Raw genomic sequence first — 18,722 nt, 5'->3', positions numbered from 1 at the left:
GCCTGAGAGCCACATTCCCTTCTCAGCAACCTTCTGGGGGCCACACGGGAATGGTGGGCAGGGCCACAGACAGAAGCAGGAAGAGCAGCACATGTCATCTTTGAACACTAGACTGGTTTCTACATGCAGACCCCCAGACCCCTCTGTTCTCCCCCCCCACCTAGGTAAGCAAGAGGCATGAACAGAGTGCAGGGGCTCATCCCACAAGGAGTCGGGCAGCAAAGCAGGGCCAGTAAGAGCTGCGGCCTGGGGAGAGTCCCAAGGGCCAGGAATGGAGGCTTTGAGGGCCACATTCAGCTTCAGGGTCTGAGGCTCCCCACCCCTGAGCTAAGCCCCTGCCTGTCTTTTTCCTTCTTGCTTTCCTGACCCCCCTCCAGCTTCCCTCGCCCAAGCACCACCCAGAGCCTCTCCTTGCAAACATCCCTCTTCTCACCTCCGCTATCCGGGTCATGGAAGTTGGGGTCCAGTCCCTTCTCCAGCAACCTGCTGACCTTCTCCACGTTCAGCGTCTGCACATATTCCATGAACTTCTTCAAATTCGCCTGCGGTCAGAAAACCCCAGAAGAAAGACGTGTTAATGCTGATTTATATATTTTTATTTTTATTTTTATTTATATATTTTTTTTAAAAAAAATTTATTAAGGCTTTTACATAGAAAAAAAAGAAAAGAAAAATACAAAAATACAAAAAACAACAACAAATAAAAACAATTCCATTTTCATAATATTCCTTGCATTTACTTATTTCCCAGACTTCCTCACACCTCCCCTCGCTGTATTCCAGTTTATATATTTAATCAGCAAATTCCTTCCCTCTATCTTATCTTAATCTTTGTCTTAATATCCTAGTGTATCTTAATCTTTATCTTAATATCTTAATGTATTAAACCTTAGTTTTACATCTTTTAACCTTCAAATTTTTCATACTCCTTGACCGCATTGTTGCTAATAACCTTTTAACCTCCATCCGATGTCATTCTAACATTCATTAATCTTATAATATTTATGTAGATAGTCTTTAAATTTCTTCCAATCTTCTTCCACCGTCTCTTCTCCCTGGTCTCTGATTCTGCCAGTCATTTCTGCCAATTCCATATAGTCCATCACCTTCATCTGCCATTCTTTCAGAGTGGGTAGTTCTTGTGTCTTCCAATACTGTGTGATAAGTATTCTTGCTGCTGTTGTAGCATACATAAAGAAAGTTCTATCCTTCTTTGGCACCAGTTGGCCGACCATGCCCAGGAGAAAGGCCTCTGGTTTCTTCAAGATTTAGAACATTTATAGACTCACTAAACACTTATTGCTTTGGGTTGTTTGTTTTTTTGTTATGTATTTTGTGTTCTCATTTTCTTATGTGGTCATCAGCCCTGTGATCTGATTCTTCAACTTCAGTTTTGTTGGACTGGTTGTGTTGCGCAGATGCCTATTCCAAACTTAAAAATGGAAAGCGTAATGCTGGTGGTCGACAAAAGAGGCTTAAAGACTGTCTCAAGGCAAATATATATATATAAATGTAGTATAAACACCGACAACTGGGAAACACTAGCCTGCGAACACTCCAGTTGGAGAACAGCCTTGACCAAAGGTGTCATGGGCTTTGAAGACACTCGAACTCAGGACACAAGGTAGAAATGCGCTAAGAGGAAGGCACGCTTGGCAAATCCACACCAGGATCAACTCCTACCCAGAAACCAATGTCCCCACTGTGGAAGGATACGTGGCTCCAGAATTGGCCTCCACAGTCGCTTACGGACTCATTGTTAAAACCATGTTTATGGAAGACAATCTTACTCGGCTACGAGGGATTGCCAAAGAAGAAAGAAGAAGAAGAAAGGTCTTCAGAAGAAGGCTGGTATAACAACAACAACAACAACAACAACAACAACAACAACAACACATGCTCATTAGCAGCTTGAAACTAAACAATGCTATTTCCTGCCCCTCGTTGCTTTTCAAGTTACGCAACACAGGAATCACAGCTAAAGAGTCCCTGACAGATGGCCAGGCACCCTGTGCTTAGAATCCTCCAATGAAGGAGAATCGGCCACCTTCCGAGGGAGTCGGTTCCACTATCAAATAGCTCTTGCCCTCCCAGACATTTTAGCACCTGAGGCAAACCACAAAAGGATGCCCGCTCCCTGCTGGGGAAGAAGGGGTGAGTGAAAATCAAGAACGAGGGGGGAATGAAGAGCTACATTGGGATCTGTTGCTCCTGTGGATTCTGCTGCCCGAGGCAGCCCTCTCGCCTTGTCTCATGGGTGGGCTGGCCCTGGGAGCAGCTTTCTCAAATGTACGCACCTCAGCTTAATGTGGCTGATGTTTTCGATTAGGACGGAAGCTGCTTTGAGGGGAAACGAGCCAAGCAGCATTTCTCACGAAACTACAGGGGAGATACGGATTGTGGCAATTGCCATGTGCACGTGGTTCCAAACACCTGTGGTGGGAGCACACTGGAGCCAGTGTATAATTGCACGCAGCCTTAAAGCGCATAGGCCCTCACATACCAGTTGTGCATGCCAAAAAATATGGCTGTTGGCAAGATGCTACTTCCACCTGGAAGTGTCCCGTGACCACTGTGGGATGTGATCCATGAGAGGCAGTCAAGTACAACATTCCTTGTAATGCTAGAAAAGACATGCGAGGGAATGTTTGGTCCAGCCAGTCAAAAACTTCCTGTTCCTCCTGGCTGGAGCATCCTTCCTTTGCATGTGATAGAAGGTGGGTGTGGCCTTACCTGTCCAGGTAACAAAAGGACGAGTCACACAGCACCCTTCCCTCTTTTTGACTTCCTTCTTCGTTTGACCAGCTTCTAGCTAGAACTGCTCTGCTAGCTCTCAGCGAGCAGAAGCACTGGGATTATTCCCCCATACGGGGTAGATCCACATGTACATACAGTGGTACCTCGGGTTACAGACGCTTCAGGTTACAGACTCCGCTAACCCAGAAATAGTACCTTGGGTTAAGAACTTTGCTTCAGGATGAGAACAGAAATTGTGCCCTAGTGGCGCGGCAACAGCAGGAGGCCCCATTAGCTAAAGTGGTGCTTCAGGTTAAGAACAGTTTCAGGTTCAGAACAGACCTCCGGAATGAATTAAGCACTTAACCCGAGGTACCACTGTATTTGTAACTAAGTCTGCCTTCAGGTATCCAACTCTGAACTGAATAAACTTCTTTTATTGACTTTGAATAAGATTGTGGCGTCTTCACTTTTTAAAGAGGGATTCAAGGGAAGTTACCAGAAATGTACAATTCAATCTGAGACAGGCTGAGAGGCTCACACGAGCCTGCAACCAGCTATCTGCTCTGCATGTAAAAAAAAAAAAGGGGGGGGGACTTTGTTCCATAAAGGAACTTGCTAGCACAAGTTAGGAAGGATATTAATAAACAGTATAGCCCTCTCCTGCAACCCTGAACATTCTCACAACCACTGGGTGATTGATGGCACTCACACATCTCCCTGTACTTCCAGTGAATTTGTACCATGCGCCAGAAGAAGCGTCCCCATTCTCCTCTCATTGAGGACATTCGCTGTACAACTAAACAGCCAAGACTGGCAATCTGTTTCCGGCCTCTTGCCTCTCAGCAACAGCTTCTCTGGGGGGACCACAGGACATCTGCGGATCTGCCGGAAGACGTCGCGGGGGCTGCCTCCTTTTATTTATATCCCCTGTTCGCATGGTGCAGAAGCGCCACTCTTAAGTGGCACAATCTCCCCCCGGCTGCCTCACAAATCAAAAGCACTCAGAGAGACAAGATCAGACCGCTCAAGACCACCTCTCCGTTGGGGGCCAGCCGGCGGGAGTCGCTCTTGTCCAAGATTTGCTTGCCAGCGGCACCTTCTGCCTTCAGGCTCCCATGCAGATTTCACCGTTACGCCTCTCCCCAAGAGAACAACGGCATATGGAGGGCTTTGCTCATGTATTTAGCTTGCTGTGCCCTGCCCACCACCCCAATTAGACAGCTTGGCATGTGGATGACTTCATTTAAGTGACTTTGAGACGGCTGCTGGAAGGTGGCTGAGCGAAGGTGTGTGTGCTGGTCCCGGGGGCTAACCGAGAGGCGGGTCCGAGTCCAGTCCAAGGTCAATGGTGCCATATGGAGGCTGTCCATCAAAGGTGTAGCTGGGTCCAAGGCAGGGAGTCGGGTGGGGTCAGGAACTCTGGCAGAAGAGCAGGACAGGGTGCAGGCAGGAACAGGTTACCAACAATGTTGCTCCCGCAACCTGGGACTGGGGCTGGCTGGCTTTTATCTGCCCCGAGGCATAGGGCGGCCCTGGTCCACAGGTCACTCACCTCTCCTGGCCTCAGGAGAGGCTGGAGGGTTACTGGACCCAGAGGCAACCTCCTCTTCCCCTGACGGGGCTGAGAGTGGAGCACCTGCAGGCAATGGGTCCTCCATCACCTCAGGGGCCAGAGCAGACTCAGCTGGTGCCTACACCTGAGGATCCAGCACAGGTGAGGGCCCTTAAGGTTCAAGCCCCAGCCGTGGCTCAGCTGGTCCTGGAGGCGGGGACTCATGTGCAGGCTGGGATTCCTCAGGTTCAACCTCTGAGTCCAAATCCCAGGCCATCACAGCGTGTGTTCCTTGCTCCCTGGACAGCAAAGAACAGCTCTCAGCATTGATGGAACACAGCTTCTCAAAATCTCTCCCCCACCGCTTTGGTGTTCTAGAATTGTGCTTTCTTCCCCTTGCAAGGCCAACTACACTGTGGGCATCTTCCTTCGGAGCCTCTGGGCAAGGCTCCGAGATTATCCTGTGCAAACGCAGCTCTAGATGCCACCGCAGATGTTTTGTTTTGGAACATGTGGGCATCACAAGCCGCACATGAACCGTTGCGTCCTGCCTTGCTCAGGGCCTCACATGGAGTCCTGTGTCCAATTCTGGCACAACAACTTAAGAAGGATGTTGACAAGCTGAAACGTGAGCAGAGGAGGGCGACTGAAATGATCAAGGGTCTGGAAACCAAGCCAGATGAGGAATGGTTGAGGGATTAGCCTGGATAAGAGGAGACTGAAAGAAGATATGATAGCCCTCTGCAAATATCTCAAGGGCTGTCACATGGAAGAGGGAAAAAGCTTGTTTTCTCCTGCTCCTGAAACTAGATCCCGAACCAATGGCTTCAAGTTACAAGTACAGTGGTACCTCTGGTTGCAAACAGGATCCATTCCGGAGGCCCATTTGCAACCTGAAAAGAACGCAACCCACGTCTGCGCATGCGTGGGTCGCAAATTTTCCGCTTCTGCGCATGCACGTGACATCATTTTGTGCTTCTGTGCATGCGCGAGGGACGAAACTCGGAAGTAACCTTCTCTGGTACTTCTGGGTTGCTGAGGGATGCAACATGAAAATGCTCAACCTGAAGCAAACGTAACATGAGGTATGACTGTAGATTCCTATTAAACACCAGAATTTTCTGACAGTAAGAGCTGATCAAGAGTGGAAAGCTCTCCCTCGGAAAGTGGTGGGCTCTCCTTCCTTGCAGGTTTTAAAGCAGAGGTTGAATGACCATCGGTCAGGAATGCTGTGGCTGAGACTCCTGCATTTCAGGGGGTTGGACTAGATGTCCCTGGGGGTTCCTTCAAACTCTGCAATGCTATGATTCTGTAGAGGAAAGGCTTGGGAGGGCTGGCCCGTGCTCTGATTCTAGAATTGCAATCCGTTCCCAATGTTCTTGAGGCTCAGCAGGCGCTCAGACAGAGGCGAGCAGCCCTCCTGCGCAACTCCAGAGCCTTGGCCCCCGTCCCATGCGCCCTGCTGCCTGCTTGGCAAGGGACTCCCTGCTGCTGGCTCCTCCTCTGATCTCCAGCCAAGGGAAAGGCGAAACCACAGGGAGAAACCTCAGGGCAGCGTCCAAAGCCCAGCGGAAGCCTGCACTGTTCTGCAAAGAGCGTCTTGGAAAGGGAAGAGTGGGGGGCGAGGATGGAAGTAGCCTGTGGGGTGCAGGGCAGAGCAGACAAAGGAAGGGGCAGGGGAGCCATCTGGACAAAGGCAGGGGCAGCCAGACAGGGAAGGAAGGAAGGAAGGAAGGAAGGAAGGAAGGAAGGAAGGAAGGAAGGAAGGAAGGAAGGAAAGAAAGAAAGAAAGAAAGAAAGAAAGAAAGAAAGAAAGAAAGAAAGAAAGAAAGAAAGAAGGAAGGAAGTGCATCACGGAGTGAAACTATGGAACTCCCTGCCACAGGAGGCAGTGATGGCTACTAACTTGGACAGCTTTAAAAGCTACAGTTAGGTAGCCATATTGATCTGCTGTAGTCGAAATAAAATTTAAAAATTCCTTCTGGCAGCACCTTGTCGTTGAGTCGTGTCTGATTCTTCATGACCCACTGGACCAGAGCACGCCAGGCACTCCTATCTTCCGCTGCCTCCCGCAGTTTGGTCAGACTCATGCTGGTAGCTTCGAGCATGAGTTTGACCAGACTGCAGGAGGTAGCACCTTAGAGACCAACTAAGTTTGTTATTGGTATCTGAAGAAGTGTGCATGCACACAAAAGCTCATACCAATAACAAACTTAGTTGGTCTCTAAGGTGCTATGGGAAGGAATTTTTTTTATTTAGCTTTAAAAGTGGATTTCTCTCTCTCTCTCTCTATATATATATAAATATGTGTGTGTGTGTGTCAATCCCTGGAAAAGACCCTGATGTTGGGAAAGATGGAGGGCACAAGGAGAAGGGGACGACAGAGGACAAGATGGTTGGACAGTGTTCTCAAAGCTACCAGCATGAGTTTGACCAAACTGCGGGAGGCAGTAGAAGACAGGAGTGCCTAGCATGCTCTGGTCCAGGGGGTCACCAAGAGTCGGACACGACTAAACGACTAAACAACAACAACAACAATGTGTCAATACAAATGGAAGTTGTTAATATTGCAGTTGTTGTATTAGGGATTGCTATTTTGATCGGACTATAATTGAAATTAATAAGATCTTGAAAACGCAGAAATAAAGTACACTGGTACGTCTGGATACGAACGGGATCCGTTCCGGAGCCCCGTTCACATCCTGAAGTAAATTCAACTCGCGTCTGCGCGTGCGCAGGTTCACAATTCGCTGCTTCTGCGCATGCGCGTGAAATTATTTTGACCGTCTGCGCATGCACAAGCAGTGAAACCTGGAAGTAACACGTTCCATTACTGCTGGGTCGCCGTGGAGTGCAACCCGAAAGCGGTCAACCTGAAGCAACTTCAACCCGAGGTATGACTGCAAACCATCAAACCATCAATTCTAGCATGCGGGGGGCCCCCACCTAAATTATATACAGTGGTGCCTCGCAAGACGAAAAGAATCCGTTCCGCGAGTCTCTTCGTCTAGCGGTTTTTTCGTCTTGTGAAGCAACCCCATTAGCGGATTAGCAGATTAGCGGATTAGCGCTATTAGCGGTTTAGCGGCTATTAGCGGCTATTAAAGGCCTAAGGGATTAGCGGATTAGCTGCTAAAAGGCTATTAGCAGCTTAGTACCTTAGAAAAAGGGGGTGGGGAGCGGAAAAAAACAACGCAGGAACTCGCAAGACATTTTCATCTTGCGAAGCAAGCCCATAGGAAATTCGTTTTGCGAAGCATCTCCAAAACGGAAAACCCTTTCGTCTAGCGGGTTTTCTGTCTTGTGAGGCATTCGTCTTGTGGGGCACCACTGTAATTTGGTATCTGAATGATTGGTATTAGTAATTGTATTGTGATTTGGCATTGTTATAATGAGGCTATTATTGGACTGTAATTGAAAGCTAACAAAAATTATTATCAATCAATCAATCAAAATGAAAAAGATCCTGGAGGAAAGGGCTATTGATGGCTACTCGCCACTTTGGCTCTGCTGTGGCACAGGCAGCCATGCTTCTGAATCCCAGTTGTTGGAAACCACAGGAGAAGAGAGGGCTCCTGTTTTCGAATCCTGCCAGCTTGCTGGTTTCCAACAACAACAACAACAATGTTCAAATATATAAAAGGATGTCACATAGAGGAGGGAGAAAGGTTGTTTCCTGCTGCTCCAGAGAAGCGGACACGGAGCAATGGAGCCAAACTACAAGAAAGAAGATTCCACCTAAACATTAGGAAGAACTTCCTGACAGTAAGAGCTGTTCGACAGTGGAATTTGCTGCCAAGGAGTGTGGTGGAGTCTCCTTCTTTGGAGGTCTTTAAGCAGAGGCTTGACAACCATATGTCAGGAGTGCTCTGATGGTGTTTCCTACTTGGCAGGGGGTTGAACTCGATGGCCCTTGTGGTCTCTTCCAACTCTATGATTCTATGATTCTATGATTCTAACTTATTATTTATACCCCGCCCATCTGGCTGGGTTTCTCCAGCCACTCTGGGAGGCTTCCATCATAATATTAAAATACAATAACCTATTAAACATTAAAAGCTTCCCTAAACAGGGCTGCCTTCAGATGTCTTCTAAAAGTCTGGTGGTTGTTTTCCTCTTTGACATCTGGTGGGAGGGCGTTCCACAGGGCGGGCGCCACCACCAAGAAGGCCCTCTGCCTGGTTCCCTGTAACTTGGCTTCTCACAGGGAGGGAATTGCCAAACGGCCCTTGGAGCTGGACCTCAGTGTCTGGGCAGAACGATGAGGATGGAGACGCTCCTTCAGGTATACTGGACCGAGGCCGTTTAGGGCTTTAAAGGTCAGCACCAACACTTTGAATTGTGCTCGGAAACATACTGGGAGCCAGTGTAGGTCTTTCAAGACTGGTGCTATATGGTCTCAGCAGCTGCTCCCAGTCCCCAGTCTAGCTGCCATGTTCTGGATTAGTAGTAGTTTCTGAGTCACCTTCAAATGTAGCCCCACATAGAGCACATTGCAGTAGTCCAAGCGAGACTCTGGCTAGACAGTCTGCGGGCAGGTAGGGTCTCATCCTGTGTACCAGATGGAGCTGATAAACAGCTGCCCTGGACACAAAATTGACCTGCGCCTCCATGGACAGCTGTGAATCCAGGCTGCGCACCTGGTCTTTCAGGGGCACAGTTACCCCATTCAGGACCAGGGAGTCCTCCACACCTTGACCACAATGAGAAGAGGGTGATGGACTGGGTGGGCCTCTGGCCTGATCTAGCTGGGCGCTGCTTGTGGGTGCCGTCCACAAAGGCCCACAGACCGGAGGCTCACCAAAAGCAGAAACTTTCTTAAACTTTTCTTAAAGTATCACATATGCTATTGTGCTGCAGTGCTTAAGAGTGTCAGATTAGGAGCTGGGGAAGACGAGGGTTCAAAGACACACTCAGATTTTAAGAGGCAGTCACTGCCTCTCAACCTAAACCGCCTTGCAAGGTTGTTGTGAGGAGCAGGGAGAACCACGGGCGTTGCCTCGGCCCACTTGAAGGAAGAGGCAGGATAGAAACGGAACAAGAGACAAATAGGTGATACCTTCACAATATGCGCAGTGGTTTTATGACAACGTCGCTTTGCTTTCCAACATGTGGCAGCCTGCCACTTGCCCACTTGCCCACTGGCTCTCAGCCAGAGAGACCCACCGAGGGAATATCCCAGGGGCTAAGTCATGAGCCGACACACTAAAAAGTTATTAATTTATTATTATGCATTTTGCTGAGGAGTTGTGGATTTTCATTAAAGTTGCTGGTGCTGGAAAAAAAATCCAACTGCTTGTGATATTCTAATGCAGCTCACCACTAATTTTACATATAAATATGCATCTATAATTTATATGCGTTCCAAAGATATGCAATTGATATTTAATTAAATTTCCTTCTTCTCCTAATAATCTTTGTGATTACAAGGTATGCAATTATTTACTAAACCCTGAAGCCTTTTCCTCCCATCTCAGCCCCGGCAGCAGAATCTGGCTGCTGTTGCAGAAAAAAACCCCTCCCGTACCCTCCAACATTTCTCTGATGAAAATAGGGACCTTCCACAGGTAAATGGAATACAATAAATTTCTACCTCTGAGCTGCCTTGAAAAATTGCGAAAATCATCAGGAACATACCAGAGAGTAAATCCTATTAAACTCAGTGGGACTTACTTCTGAGTAAAACTGCTTAGGCTTGCAGGGTAAGGCTCCATTTCCAATAAAGGAATAAACACTCCACGCCTTTTTCCTAAAAGCTGCTGGCTGCTAAAGCGTTGCAATTAAAGAATTTAAAGTGGATTGCTTACATTTTCCTGCAAAATTATAAGAAGGGCTTTGTATGTCAGGGTCACCATTTCCTTCATTTTGTTACAGAAATGACGGGGGGGGCACACACCCAGCAAGTGACCAAGGGGGCAACATAGACATCCACAGAGGCAGTTGAGCAGGGGTAGGCAACCTAAGGCCCATGGGCCACAAGTGGCCCAAAGGGGTCGTTTAACCAGCCCACAAGCCGCCCCTGAACTGAGCTGCCCGCTAAAGCAGTGCAGCACAGCATGGGGACTCACTTCTGCGGTGCAGGAAATTGAAAATCGTGTCTGCGCAGACGCCGGAAATCGCGGGTGTGCGCACTCATGCGTCCGTGCAATCCAGCCCCCAGAGGGATCTCCGCTAGAGTGAACTAGCCCAGGCGAGGTAAACCTCACCGACCCCTGCAGTTGAGCAAGTCAGGTGTTCTGAAAGCCCATCTCCAGACAAGTCCTGAGGGCAAGGAGATGTCAAAGGTTTTATTGTTCTTCAGTGATGGGGACTTGAGAGGTGTTGGGAAAGGTGTCTGATAAAGGGACCTAATGTTGAACTTGTGTCACCCTTGTAGACCCCTCCCCATTTGTGACATGCTATCACCTTGCTGACAAAGGTCCATATAGTCAAAGCTATGGTTTTCCCAGTAGTGATGTATGGAGGTGAGAGCTGGACTATAAAGAAGTCTGATCGCTGAAGAATTGATGCTTTTGAATTCTGGTGCTGGAGGAGACTCTTGAGAGTCCCATGGACTGCAAGAAGAACAAACCTCTCCATTCTGAAGGAAATCAGCCCTGAGTGCCCACTGGAAGGACAGATCCTGAAGCTTTGGTCACCTCATGAGAAGAGAAGACTCCATAGAAAAGACCTGATGCTGGGGAAGATGGAGGGCACAAGGAGAAGGGGACGACAGAGGACGAGATGGTTGGACAGTGTTCTCGAAGCTACCAGCATGAGTTTGACCAAACTGAGGGAGGCAGTGGAAGACAGGAGTGCCTGGCGTGCTCTGGTCCAGGGGGTCACGAAGAGTCGGACACGACTAAACGACTCAACAACAAAGTGATGTGGTGATGATGTATCAATGATGCTGCTTGAAGTGTATTCTGGGGGAAAGAGGGAAGTTTTCAAAGAGGAGGTCACCCCATGCTCGAGGTTCTTACTCCTGTGGGGACCTGTTGCACAACAATAAAGATTGTGGTCTACTGACCGCTGTTTTGCTCCAAATTACTTGGCTGGAACTTCCTTCTTTTACTGACCACATGGACCAGCGAAGGACTTGCATCCCGACAAGCTGGGCTGTTGAGTAGGAATTTTTTTCCTTAACAACTTGGTGCAGAGCTTTTATTTTCAGTATCAACATGACTCCTTTTTCGCCCCTCTGCACCTTCTGATTCCAGAAAGAACAGGTTGTGGAAAGCTGCGCTTGAGGCCCACAGGGTCTGCGTGCCTCCCCTCCAGGCCCCAGATCTGTGGGGAGGAATCACATTGAGCCAGCATTGGGTGGACCTGGAAGAGCAATCCTTCCCTTGCAAGTGGATCCCACTTGCAACGAATGAAGCTTGAGCTTCAGGACCCCTAATCCCAGAGGGTCCCCAGACGTGGCTTTAGTCCACATGCTTAAAATTTTGGGGTCTACCAATTGGGAGATCGATTGGGCTAACTTTTTAGGGGACAGGCCCCTGCTACACCTCTGAAAAAAAGTGGCCTGTTTGTCTTTAGAGCAGCAACTTTAAGGAGAAAAGTTTGCAGGGGTGGTAAGCTAAATTCTTCATGGGAGCAAACTCTTATCCGACATAATGCCTCGTTTCAATCATTATTTTAACCACATAATGTGTTTTATCCTGTTCTATGTGATATTTTGTTTTCTTTTTCTGTAATGGCTTTGGTGTCACGAATAAAGAATATGTGTTTATTCCTTCCTTGTAGTTTTTACTGCAGATAAACATGGCTACTCTTCTGGAACATGCCTGCTGCTTTGCAAGATTCCCCTTTGATTATTTTTTAAGATGTTTTAAATGAGGGAGAAGAGAGAGATGGAGAAATGCGAAAGCAGGGCAAGAGATGTTTTCCCTCCGATCCCGAATCGTGTAATCAGGAACTCTGTTTGCTTGTCGCACAGACACACACACAAACACACACACACACACACATCCCTTCGCACCAATCAATCTCAGGCCGATCAATCTGGCTCTGGGAACGCCTGCTGCTGCCCCCCTGCTCTCCCATCAGCCGTGGACATGAGGGCGATCTGTCAATAATATGTTACATCTCTGCCTGGGGAGCTGACTCTCAGTTGCCACCGCTCTGGCTCTGTACACTTAGCAGAACCTGAGAATCCCTGACAATCGGGATGGCTTTCCCCTCCCCTACGGCCCCCAGCCAGCATGCAAGGATGGAGGAGAAGGGAGAGGCAGCCTCAAACTCTTGAGACTCCTCCGTATTAAAAAAAATCATAACAAACCAAAGGCAGCAGCACTGAAAATTCAGAGGGCAGACAAGCTTCGTCTGCAAAGCAGTAGCAGGCTTGTTTGATGGAAAGGGTGCAATCCACAGAACCATGTGGCTGGGGTGTGTGTCTGTGTGTGTCCGGGGAGAGTGGGGCAATTGAGGACAGGCGTGGCCTGGGGAGACTTCTGAGGGCCAAGGAGAAAGACCTGGCCCCCAAGCCTTGCTGCTGTTGCATCTACCATAGTCTCAAAGGCTTTTGAACCTTCTAAAGGTAAAAAAAAAAGAAGGAAAGTAAAGGACCCCTGGATGGTTGAGTCCAATCCAAGGCGACTATGGGGTGCGGTGCTCCTCTCACTTTCAGGCCAAGGAAGCCAGTGTTTGTCCACAGACAGCTTTCCGGGTCATGTGGCCAGCATGACTAAACTGCTTCCAGTGCAACGGAACACCGTGATGGAAACCAGAGCGCAAGGAAACACTGTTTACCTTCCCGCCGGAGCAGTACCTATTTATCTACTTGCACTGGTGTGCTTTCGAACTGCTAGGTTGGCAGGAGCTGGGACAGAGCAACGGGAGCTCACCCCGTTGCGGGGATTCGAACCGCTGACTTTCTGATCAGCAAGCCCCAAAGGCTCAGTGGTTTAGACCACAGTGCCTACCCGTGAACCTTCTACCTTCAAGGCATGCACTTGCTGTATCAATTGATCTGCTAAGGAGACTCTAGTTTTCCAGGGTGTGAAATTGGGAAGAGATTTTGCTGCCCACAGTGTAGAACATCCATATGCCCCCAAGAGCCCCAGCCAGAATGGCTCTGAGGCTGATGGGAACTGTGGTCTAGAGCATCTGAAGGGCATCAGATTGACAAAGGCAGGTGAGGAAGCCTGTTCCTTCTCGCCCCATGTTCATCCCACGTCAAGAAGAGGCGGTGCAGGACTTCAAACCAGTTCCAAAACTTGCCAAGTCCATTGACCAGAAGCAGAAGAGGACAAATGTACTGTGAGCAGTGATCCCTCATTGAAAGAACCTTCCATTCCCTGGAAAACAGAAGCCCTGCTGTTTTAGCTTTAAAACCCTGGAAGCCAATCCAGGAATCCAAGCAAAGTCACTGCAGTTTGGCTTCTGCCTCTTGCGGGAGAAAGTTGGCCCATGCCAACTGTGCCCCGGTCCACTCTCTCTGACCAAGAGCCTCTTCCATATTGATTGATGCCCTCAGGGTCACACTCTGACCCCAATCCGATCCAGTCCTACGGGGCAAGAGTTAAAACACCAGCCGTCCTCGGCTCACTCCTCGCCAACCAGGGAAAGAGTGGAGGGCCAATTCCGTCCTCTGCTTGGCCTGGCAGAGCTCCACCGCTGAAGAGCTGGCTCATGAAATGTTCGGAGTACTAAAACAGCTTCTGGAAATTAATTTGCTTCCTGCTAGAGCCTCTGCAAAAGGGCAGCATGGAGAGAAAGGAGTCGTCAGCCTTTGAGGGCACAAGAGCTGCAGGCAGCCAAGGATTCAGGGACTCTGAGATGATGATGATGATGATGATGATGATGATGATGATGATGATTATGGCTTGCTTAAAAAATAAAAAACAAACTACAGAAACATTTGCTCAGACAATTTTGGGGAGAAGCATTAGAGCAGAAACCATGCAAGCAAATATAAGTGGGATTCACCAAGAGTCATGGAATCATTGATTTGTAGAATTGGAAGAAACATCAAAGGACATCTAGTCCAACCTCCATGCAATGCTGGAGTCGCAGCTAAAGAATCCTTGGCAGATGGCCATCCAACCTCTGCTTAAAAACCTCCAAGGAAGGAGAACCCACCATCTCCCAAGGTTGTCTGCTCCACTGTGGAATGGCTCTTACTGTCAGAAAGTTATTCCTACTGCTTAGTCAGAATCGCCCTCCTTGTCACTTGAAACCACTAGCTAAGGAGCCCTCTGGAGCAGCAGAAAACAAGGTTGGTCCACCTTCCATGGGAAAGCTATTTGAAGACTGCTAACACATCACCCCTCAGGGTTTGCCCAGACTTCTGCTTGTGTGGTTTGGCCTCGATGCTTCCCCCCTAAAAACCACTCTTTGGAGCTAAATTGGAACAAATGGCAATCTTCGGTGTTCCAGTTCAGTGCTAAACCTCTGGTTTTCCTGGGGCTGTGGATGAGCAGGGAGCAGAGCAAGCAATGTAGGTTTTAGCAGAAGTCGAACTGTAACAGCACAGAAACAGCACCGATTCTGGGAGAAAAAGAAACTGTTGCCTCCTTGCATCTCTAAGCAGGATCGAGCTGTTAGTGACTAACTTCCAGCATGTGTTACAAAAGTTGTCAGGAGTCCCAGTTAGAAGGCAACAGAGGCAAACGTACAAGCGGCTCGTTCCCCAGGGAAGGCTGCCCATTTATTTATTTTTTGCAGCTTTGCCCGTTTTCAAGGCACTTCGCTCTGATCGTGAGAAAGATGATGCCTGGTAATGAGGATCACCTCTCAGACAGCAGGAAGAAGACCAGGATAGAGATATGACTGCTTAATTGCAAAGCCAGTAAACAGCTTTCATTTAAGGAAAATGTTCAGAGGCTCACGCTGACACCAATTTGGCTCGGCTCTAAGGAGCGCTGATCTGCTGGAGAGATTTTCCCCAAGCGCCGGAGTTTGGAGTGTTGTTTCAAGGGCTGCATCATGCGCCAGCTTTTGCAGCACAGAAATAAACCTAATCTATGCGCTGTTTTCTGCCGGCGCCCCTTATAAAAACACACCCTTTGCCTTTCGGCCTGATGGCATCATACTTGAGCCCCAGCTGGGAGATCATTCCTCCATGAGGGTGGGAAACTTGGCAAGGCTTTCAAAGGCCAGTCTTGGCTTTCCTTGGATGCTTCGGTTACACAATTCTGAAATTATGTCCCACAAACCTGCGAAAGGAGCAGCAGAGCGGAGCCGGGTCTCTGGTCAACAGAGGACCCCCTGGAGAAACCCCCTCCAGATGTTACCCCAACAGAGATCCTGTTTGTGTGTAACATTAGAGCTTTGCCTCTCGTGACCTTGTCAGCGTTCGGCGGGTCAAATGCTATTGAAACTGTGTCAGGAGCAAAGGCGGATCTTGGGCCAAAGCGAAAATCTGGAGAGCAGCAGCAAAATAAACAAGGCAGTCGTGCGGAATCCTTCTCTCGTGTTACTCCATATGGCAGCTCCAGATGAGCTGGAATCAAACCGTACATTCCATTCCACTGAAGCTGACAGCAAGCTGCTCGATGAAGTCTCTGAGAGATTTCTGCAGTCTTGCAAGGGAACAAACGAAGGAGCCGGGAAGAAAAGGAAAGCAGCGGACGGACCCAATTACCCTCTCGGCTGTGTCAGCGCTGTCGCCTGCAGGATGATACTTTGCCTTTGGTCGCAGGCCTCGCATAGCATGCTGCTGCACACATTATAGAAGCACACACACACACTGCCTGGTATGGTCAATGTGGGGCATATTATTGCCTCTTCTCATGACCTGAACTCTGTTTCCATTTGCAGGGAGAAGAGGTCCTAAGGCAGCCACTTGGAAAGGTCAAGGGAGCCCTGGCCTGTCCCCTGAGGGTCCTTGTAAAATGGGAGCTGGCTGTGCCACTGATATCTCTTGGCATCAGCGAAGGATTCTATGGAGGGGTAACAACAACAACAATTTATTATTTATTCCCCTCCCATCTGGTTGGGTTTCCCCAGCCACTCTGGGCGGCTCCCAGCAAAATATTAAAAACTCGATAAAACATCAAACATTAAAAACTTCCCTAAACAGGGCTGCCTTCAGATGTCTTCTAAAAGTCAGATAGATGTTTATTTCCTTGACATCTGACAGGAGGGCATTCTACAGGGTGGCACCACTGCTGAGAAGGCCCTCTGCCTGGTTCCCTGCAACCTCACTTCTCTCAGGGAGGGAACCACCAGAAGGCCCTCGGAGCTGGATCTCAAAGTCTGGGCTGAATGATGGGGGTGGAGACTCTCCTTCAGGTCTACTGGGCCGAGGCTGTTTAGGGCTTTAAAGGTCAGCACCAACACTTTGAATTGTGCCTGGAAACGTACTGGGAGCCAATGTAGGTCTTTCAGGACCAGTGTTTTATGGTCTCAGCGGCCTCTCCCAGTCACCAGTCTAGCTGCTGCATTCTGGATTAGTTGTAGTTTCCGGGTCACCTTCAAAGGGAGCCCCACGCAGAGCGCATTGCAGTAGTCCAAGTGGGAGATAACTAGAGCATGCACCACTCTGGCGAGACAGTCTGCGGGCAGGGCGGGTCTCATCCTGCGTACCAGATGGTGCTGGTAGACAGCTGCCCTGGACACAGAATTGACCTGCACCTCCATGGACAGCTGTGAGTCCAGAATGACTCCCAGGCTGTGCACCTGGTCCTTCAGGGGCACAGTTACCCCATTCAGGACCAGGAAGTCCCCCACACCAGCCTGCCCCCTGTCCCCCCAAAACAGTACTCCTATCTTGTCAGGATTCAGCCTCAATCATTTAGCTGCCATCCATCCTCTAACCACCTCCACGCACTCACACAGGACCTTCATCGCCTTCACTGGTTCTGATTTAAAAGAGATGTAGAGCTGGGTAGGGAGCCATTCTGTAGACATTCTGTAAAAGGTAAAGGTAAAGGACGCCGTTTCCCTTCCTGCTGGAGCTCTACCTATTTATCTACTTGCACCTTGACGTGCTTTCAAACTGCTTGGTTGACAGGACCAGGGACTGAACAACGGGAGCTCACCCCGTCGTGGGGATTCGAACCGCCAACCTTCTGATCGGCAAGCCCTAGGCTCTGTGGTTTAGACCACAGCACCACCTGCGACATTCTGTAGCCACTCCCATTTCCTCCAACTGCTCTCCTCCTCCTCCACAGTCCTATTCTGTTCACACCAGAATAATGCGTAGTGCCCCCCCCCTGCATTGGAACACCCTCCCCAAAGAGGCTCCTCTGGCTGGCTTTTAGTTTCAGCAGCAAAGGCGAGTGCTTCTACATGCAAGGCGGTTTCCTTGGCTCCCGTTCTCCAGTCCGTGTTTTCAGGGATGCCGCTGGGAAGTGGGTTTTAGACGTTTCATTTGAGCGGCGTGTGCTTTTTATGCCATGATTGCTAGCCTCTATTGTTCATCGTTTTGCATATTTCATGTGCAATGCTTCATGTATTTTCCTTTAACCAGAGAGAGAGAGACTTATGAATTTATAAACTCAGCGAACAAACATGCAGGTTTCATGGGGGTTCATGGAAGTGTAACCAATGGGATTCTGTCCTGCATGACTAACTTAGACACCCTCCAGCTTCTCCGCCCAACTTGGTCTAAATAAAGCCAAGGGATGAGAACCTGTTGCCACCTGTATGGGGTCTGCCTGATGCACACAGTTTAGGGATCAAATGCCTGAGTTAAGTGGATGGCAGTGAGAAACACCAGGGCTATGTCACAGGGAGTGTTAGAAATCAAAATATTTTTGGTCTTTATGGTCCAGCTCTCATTTCCATACATCACTACTGGGAAAACCATAGCTTAACTAGACGGACCTTTGTTGGCAAGGTGATGTCTCTGCTTTTTAGGATGCTGTCTAGGTTTGTCATTGCTTTTCTCCCAACAAGGAGGCGTCTTTTAATTTCATGAAAGGTGGTGAAAGGTAGAATGAAATGAATGAACGAACGAATGAATGAAATCATTGACTGGACAAGTCTTCAGTTGAGTGCCCATTGACACTGCACTTGACAGCCCACACGCTTGCTTCCAATCAGGATTTTATGGGAAAGGCTCCTAGCTTCCCATAAAATCCCAGCATCACAACCCTCTGAAGGCAGAGCTGGCTCATCAGGGCTGCATCACCACTAAGAGTTTGCATCCCACCTTCCTGCCTCTTTCTTTTAAGAAAAGTTTCTTTCCTTTCCTTACCTGGCTTTCCCTGATGTTTTGTATTTCATGGTTTTCCCAGTTTCATCAATGCACCCTCCTCCAACCGCTGCATCCCTGCCTTTTCGTCTTAATTTCTCTCCTCTCCCTCTCAATCTTATATTTTGCTTACGGCGTTTGACACGTTAGCGGCGTTACCTGCCATTATTTTGCAATCTCCCCTGCACCTTAGTCTCCCTGCAAGTCCACTGGCTGTGCTGTTGGCGATTTAGTGCCTTGGAACACAGACATCTGTTTCGGTCGGTCCTGGATTCTGGTTTAACCCTTGCACTGCCTCAGCTGACC

The 18,722-nt window shown here is 48.8% G+C and overlaps 1 protein-coding gene across 9 annotated transcripts in view; it reads right to left on the bottom strand.

Moving 5' to 3' along the window:
* Positions 1-18,722, bottom strand: part of SHANK3 (SH3 and multiple ankyrin repeat domains 3) — a 434,403-nt gene that overhangs the window by 261,632 nt on the left and 154,049 nt on the right. For all 9 annotated transcript variants that reach the window (XR_014502588.1, XR_014502589.1, XM_083401725.1 and 6 more), the window contains one exon: positions 434-542. Coding sequence is in view for 7 of the 9 variants with exons in the window: in XM_083401725.1 (XP_083257851.1) it covers positions 434-542 (109 nt within the window). In the remaining 2 variants the exon portion in view is untranslated. The remainder of the gene's footprint in view (positions 1-433; positions 543-18,722) is intronic.

Source organism: Podarcis tiliguerta (genome assembly GCF_965153285.1).
Source record: "Podarcis tiliguerta genome assembly, chromosome: 10".
Taxonomy (NCBI): domain Eukaryota; kingdom Metazoa; phylum Chordata; class Lepidosauria; order Squamata; family Lacertidae; genus Podarcis; species Podarcis tiliguerta.
Note: the sequence above shows the minus strand (reverse complement) of the source record. Positions and strands in the feature narration are given on the sequence as shown.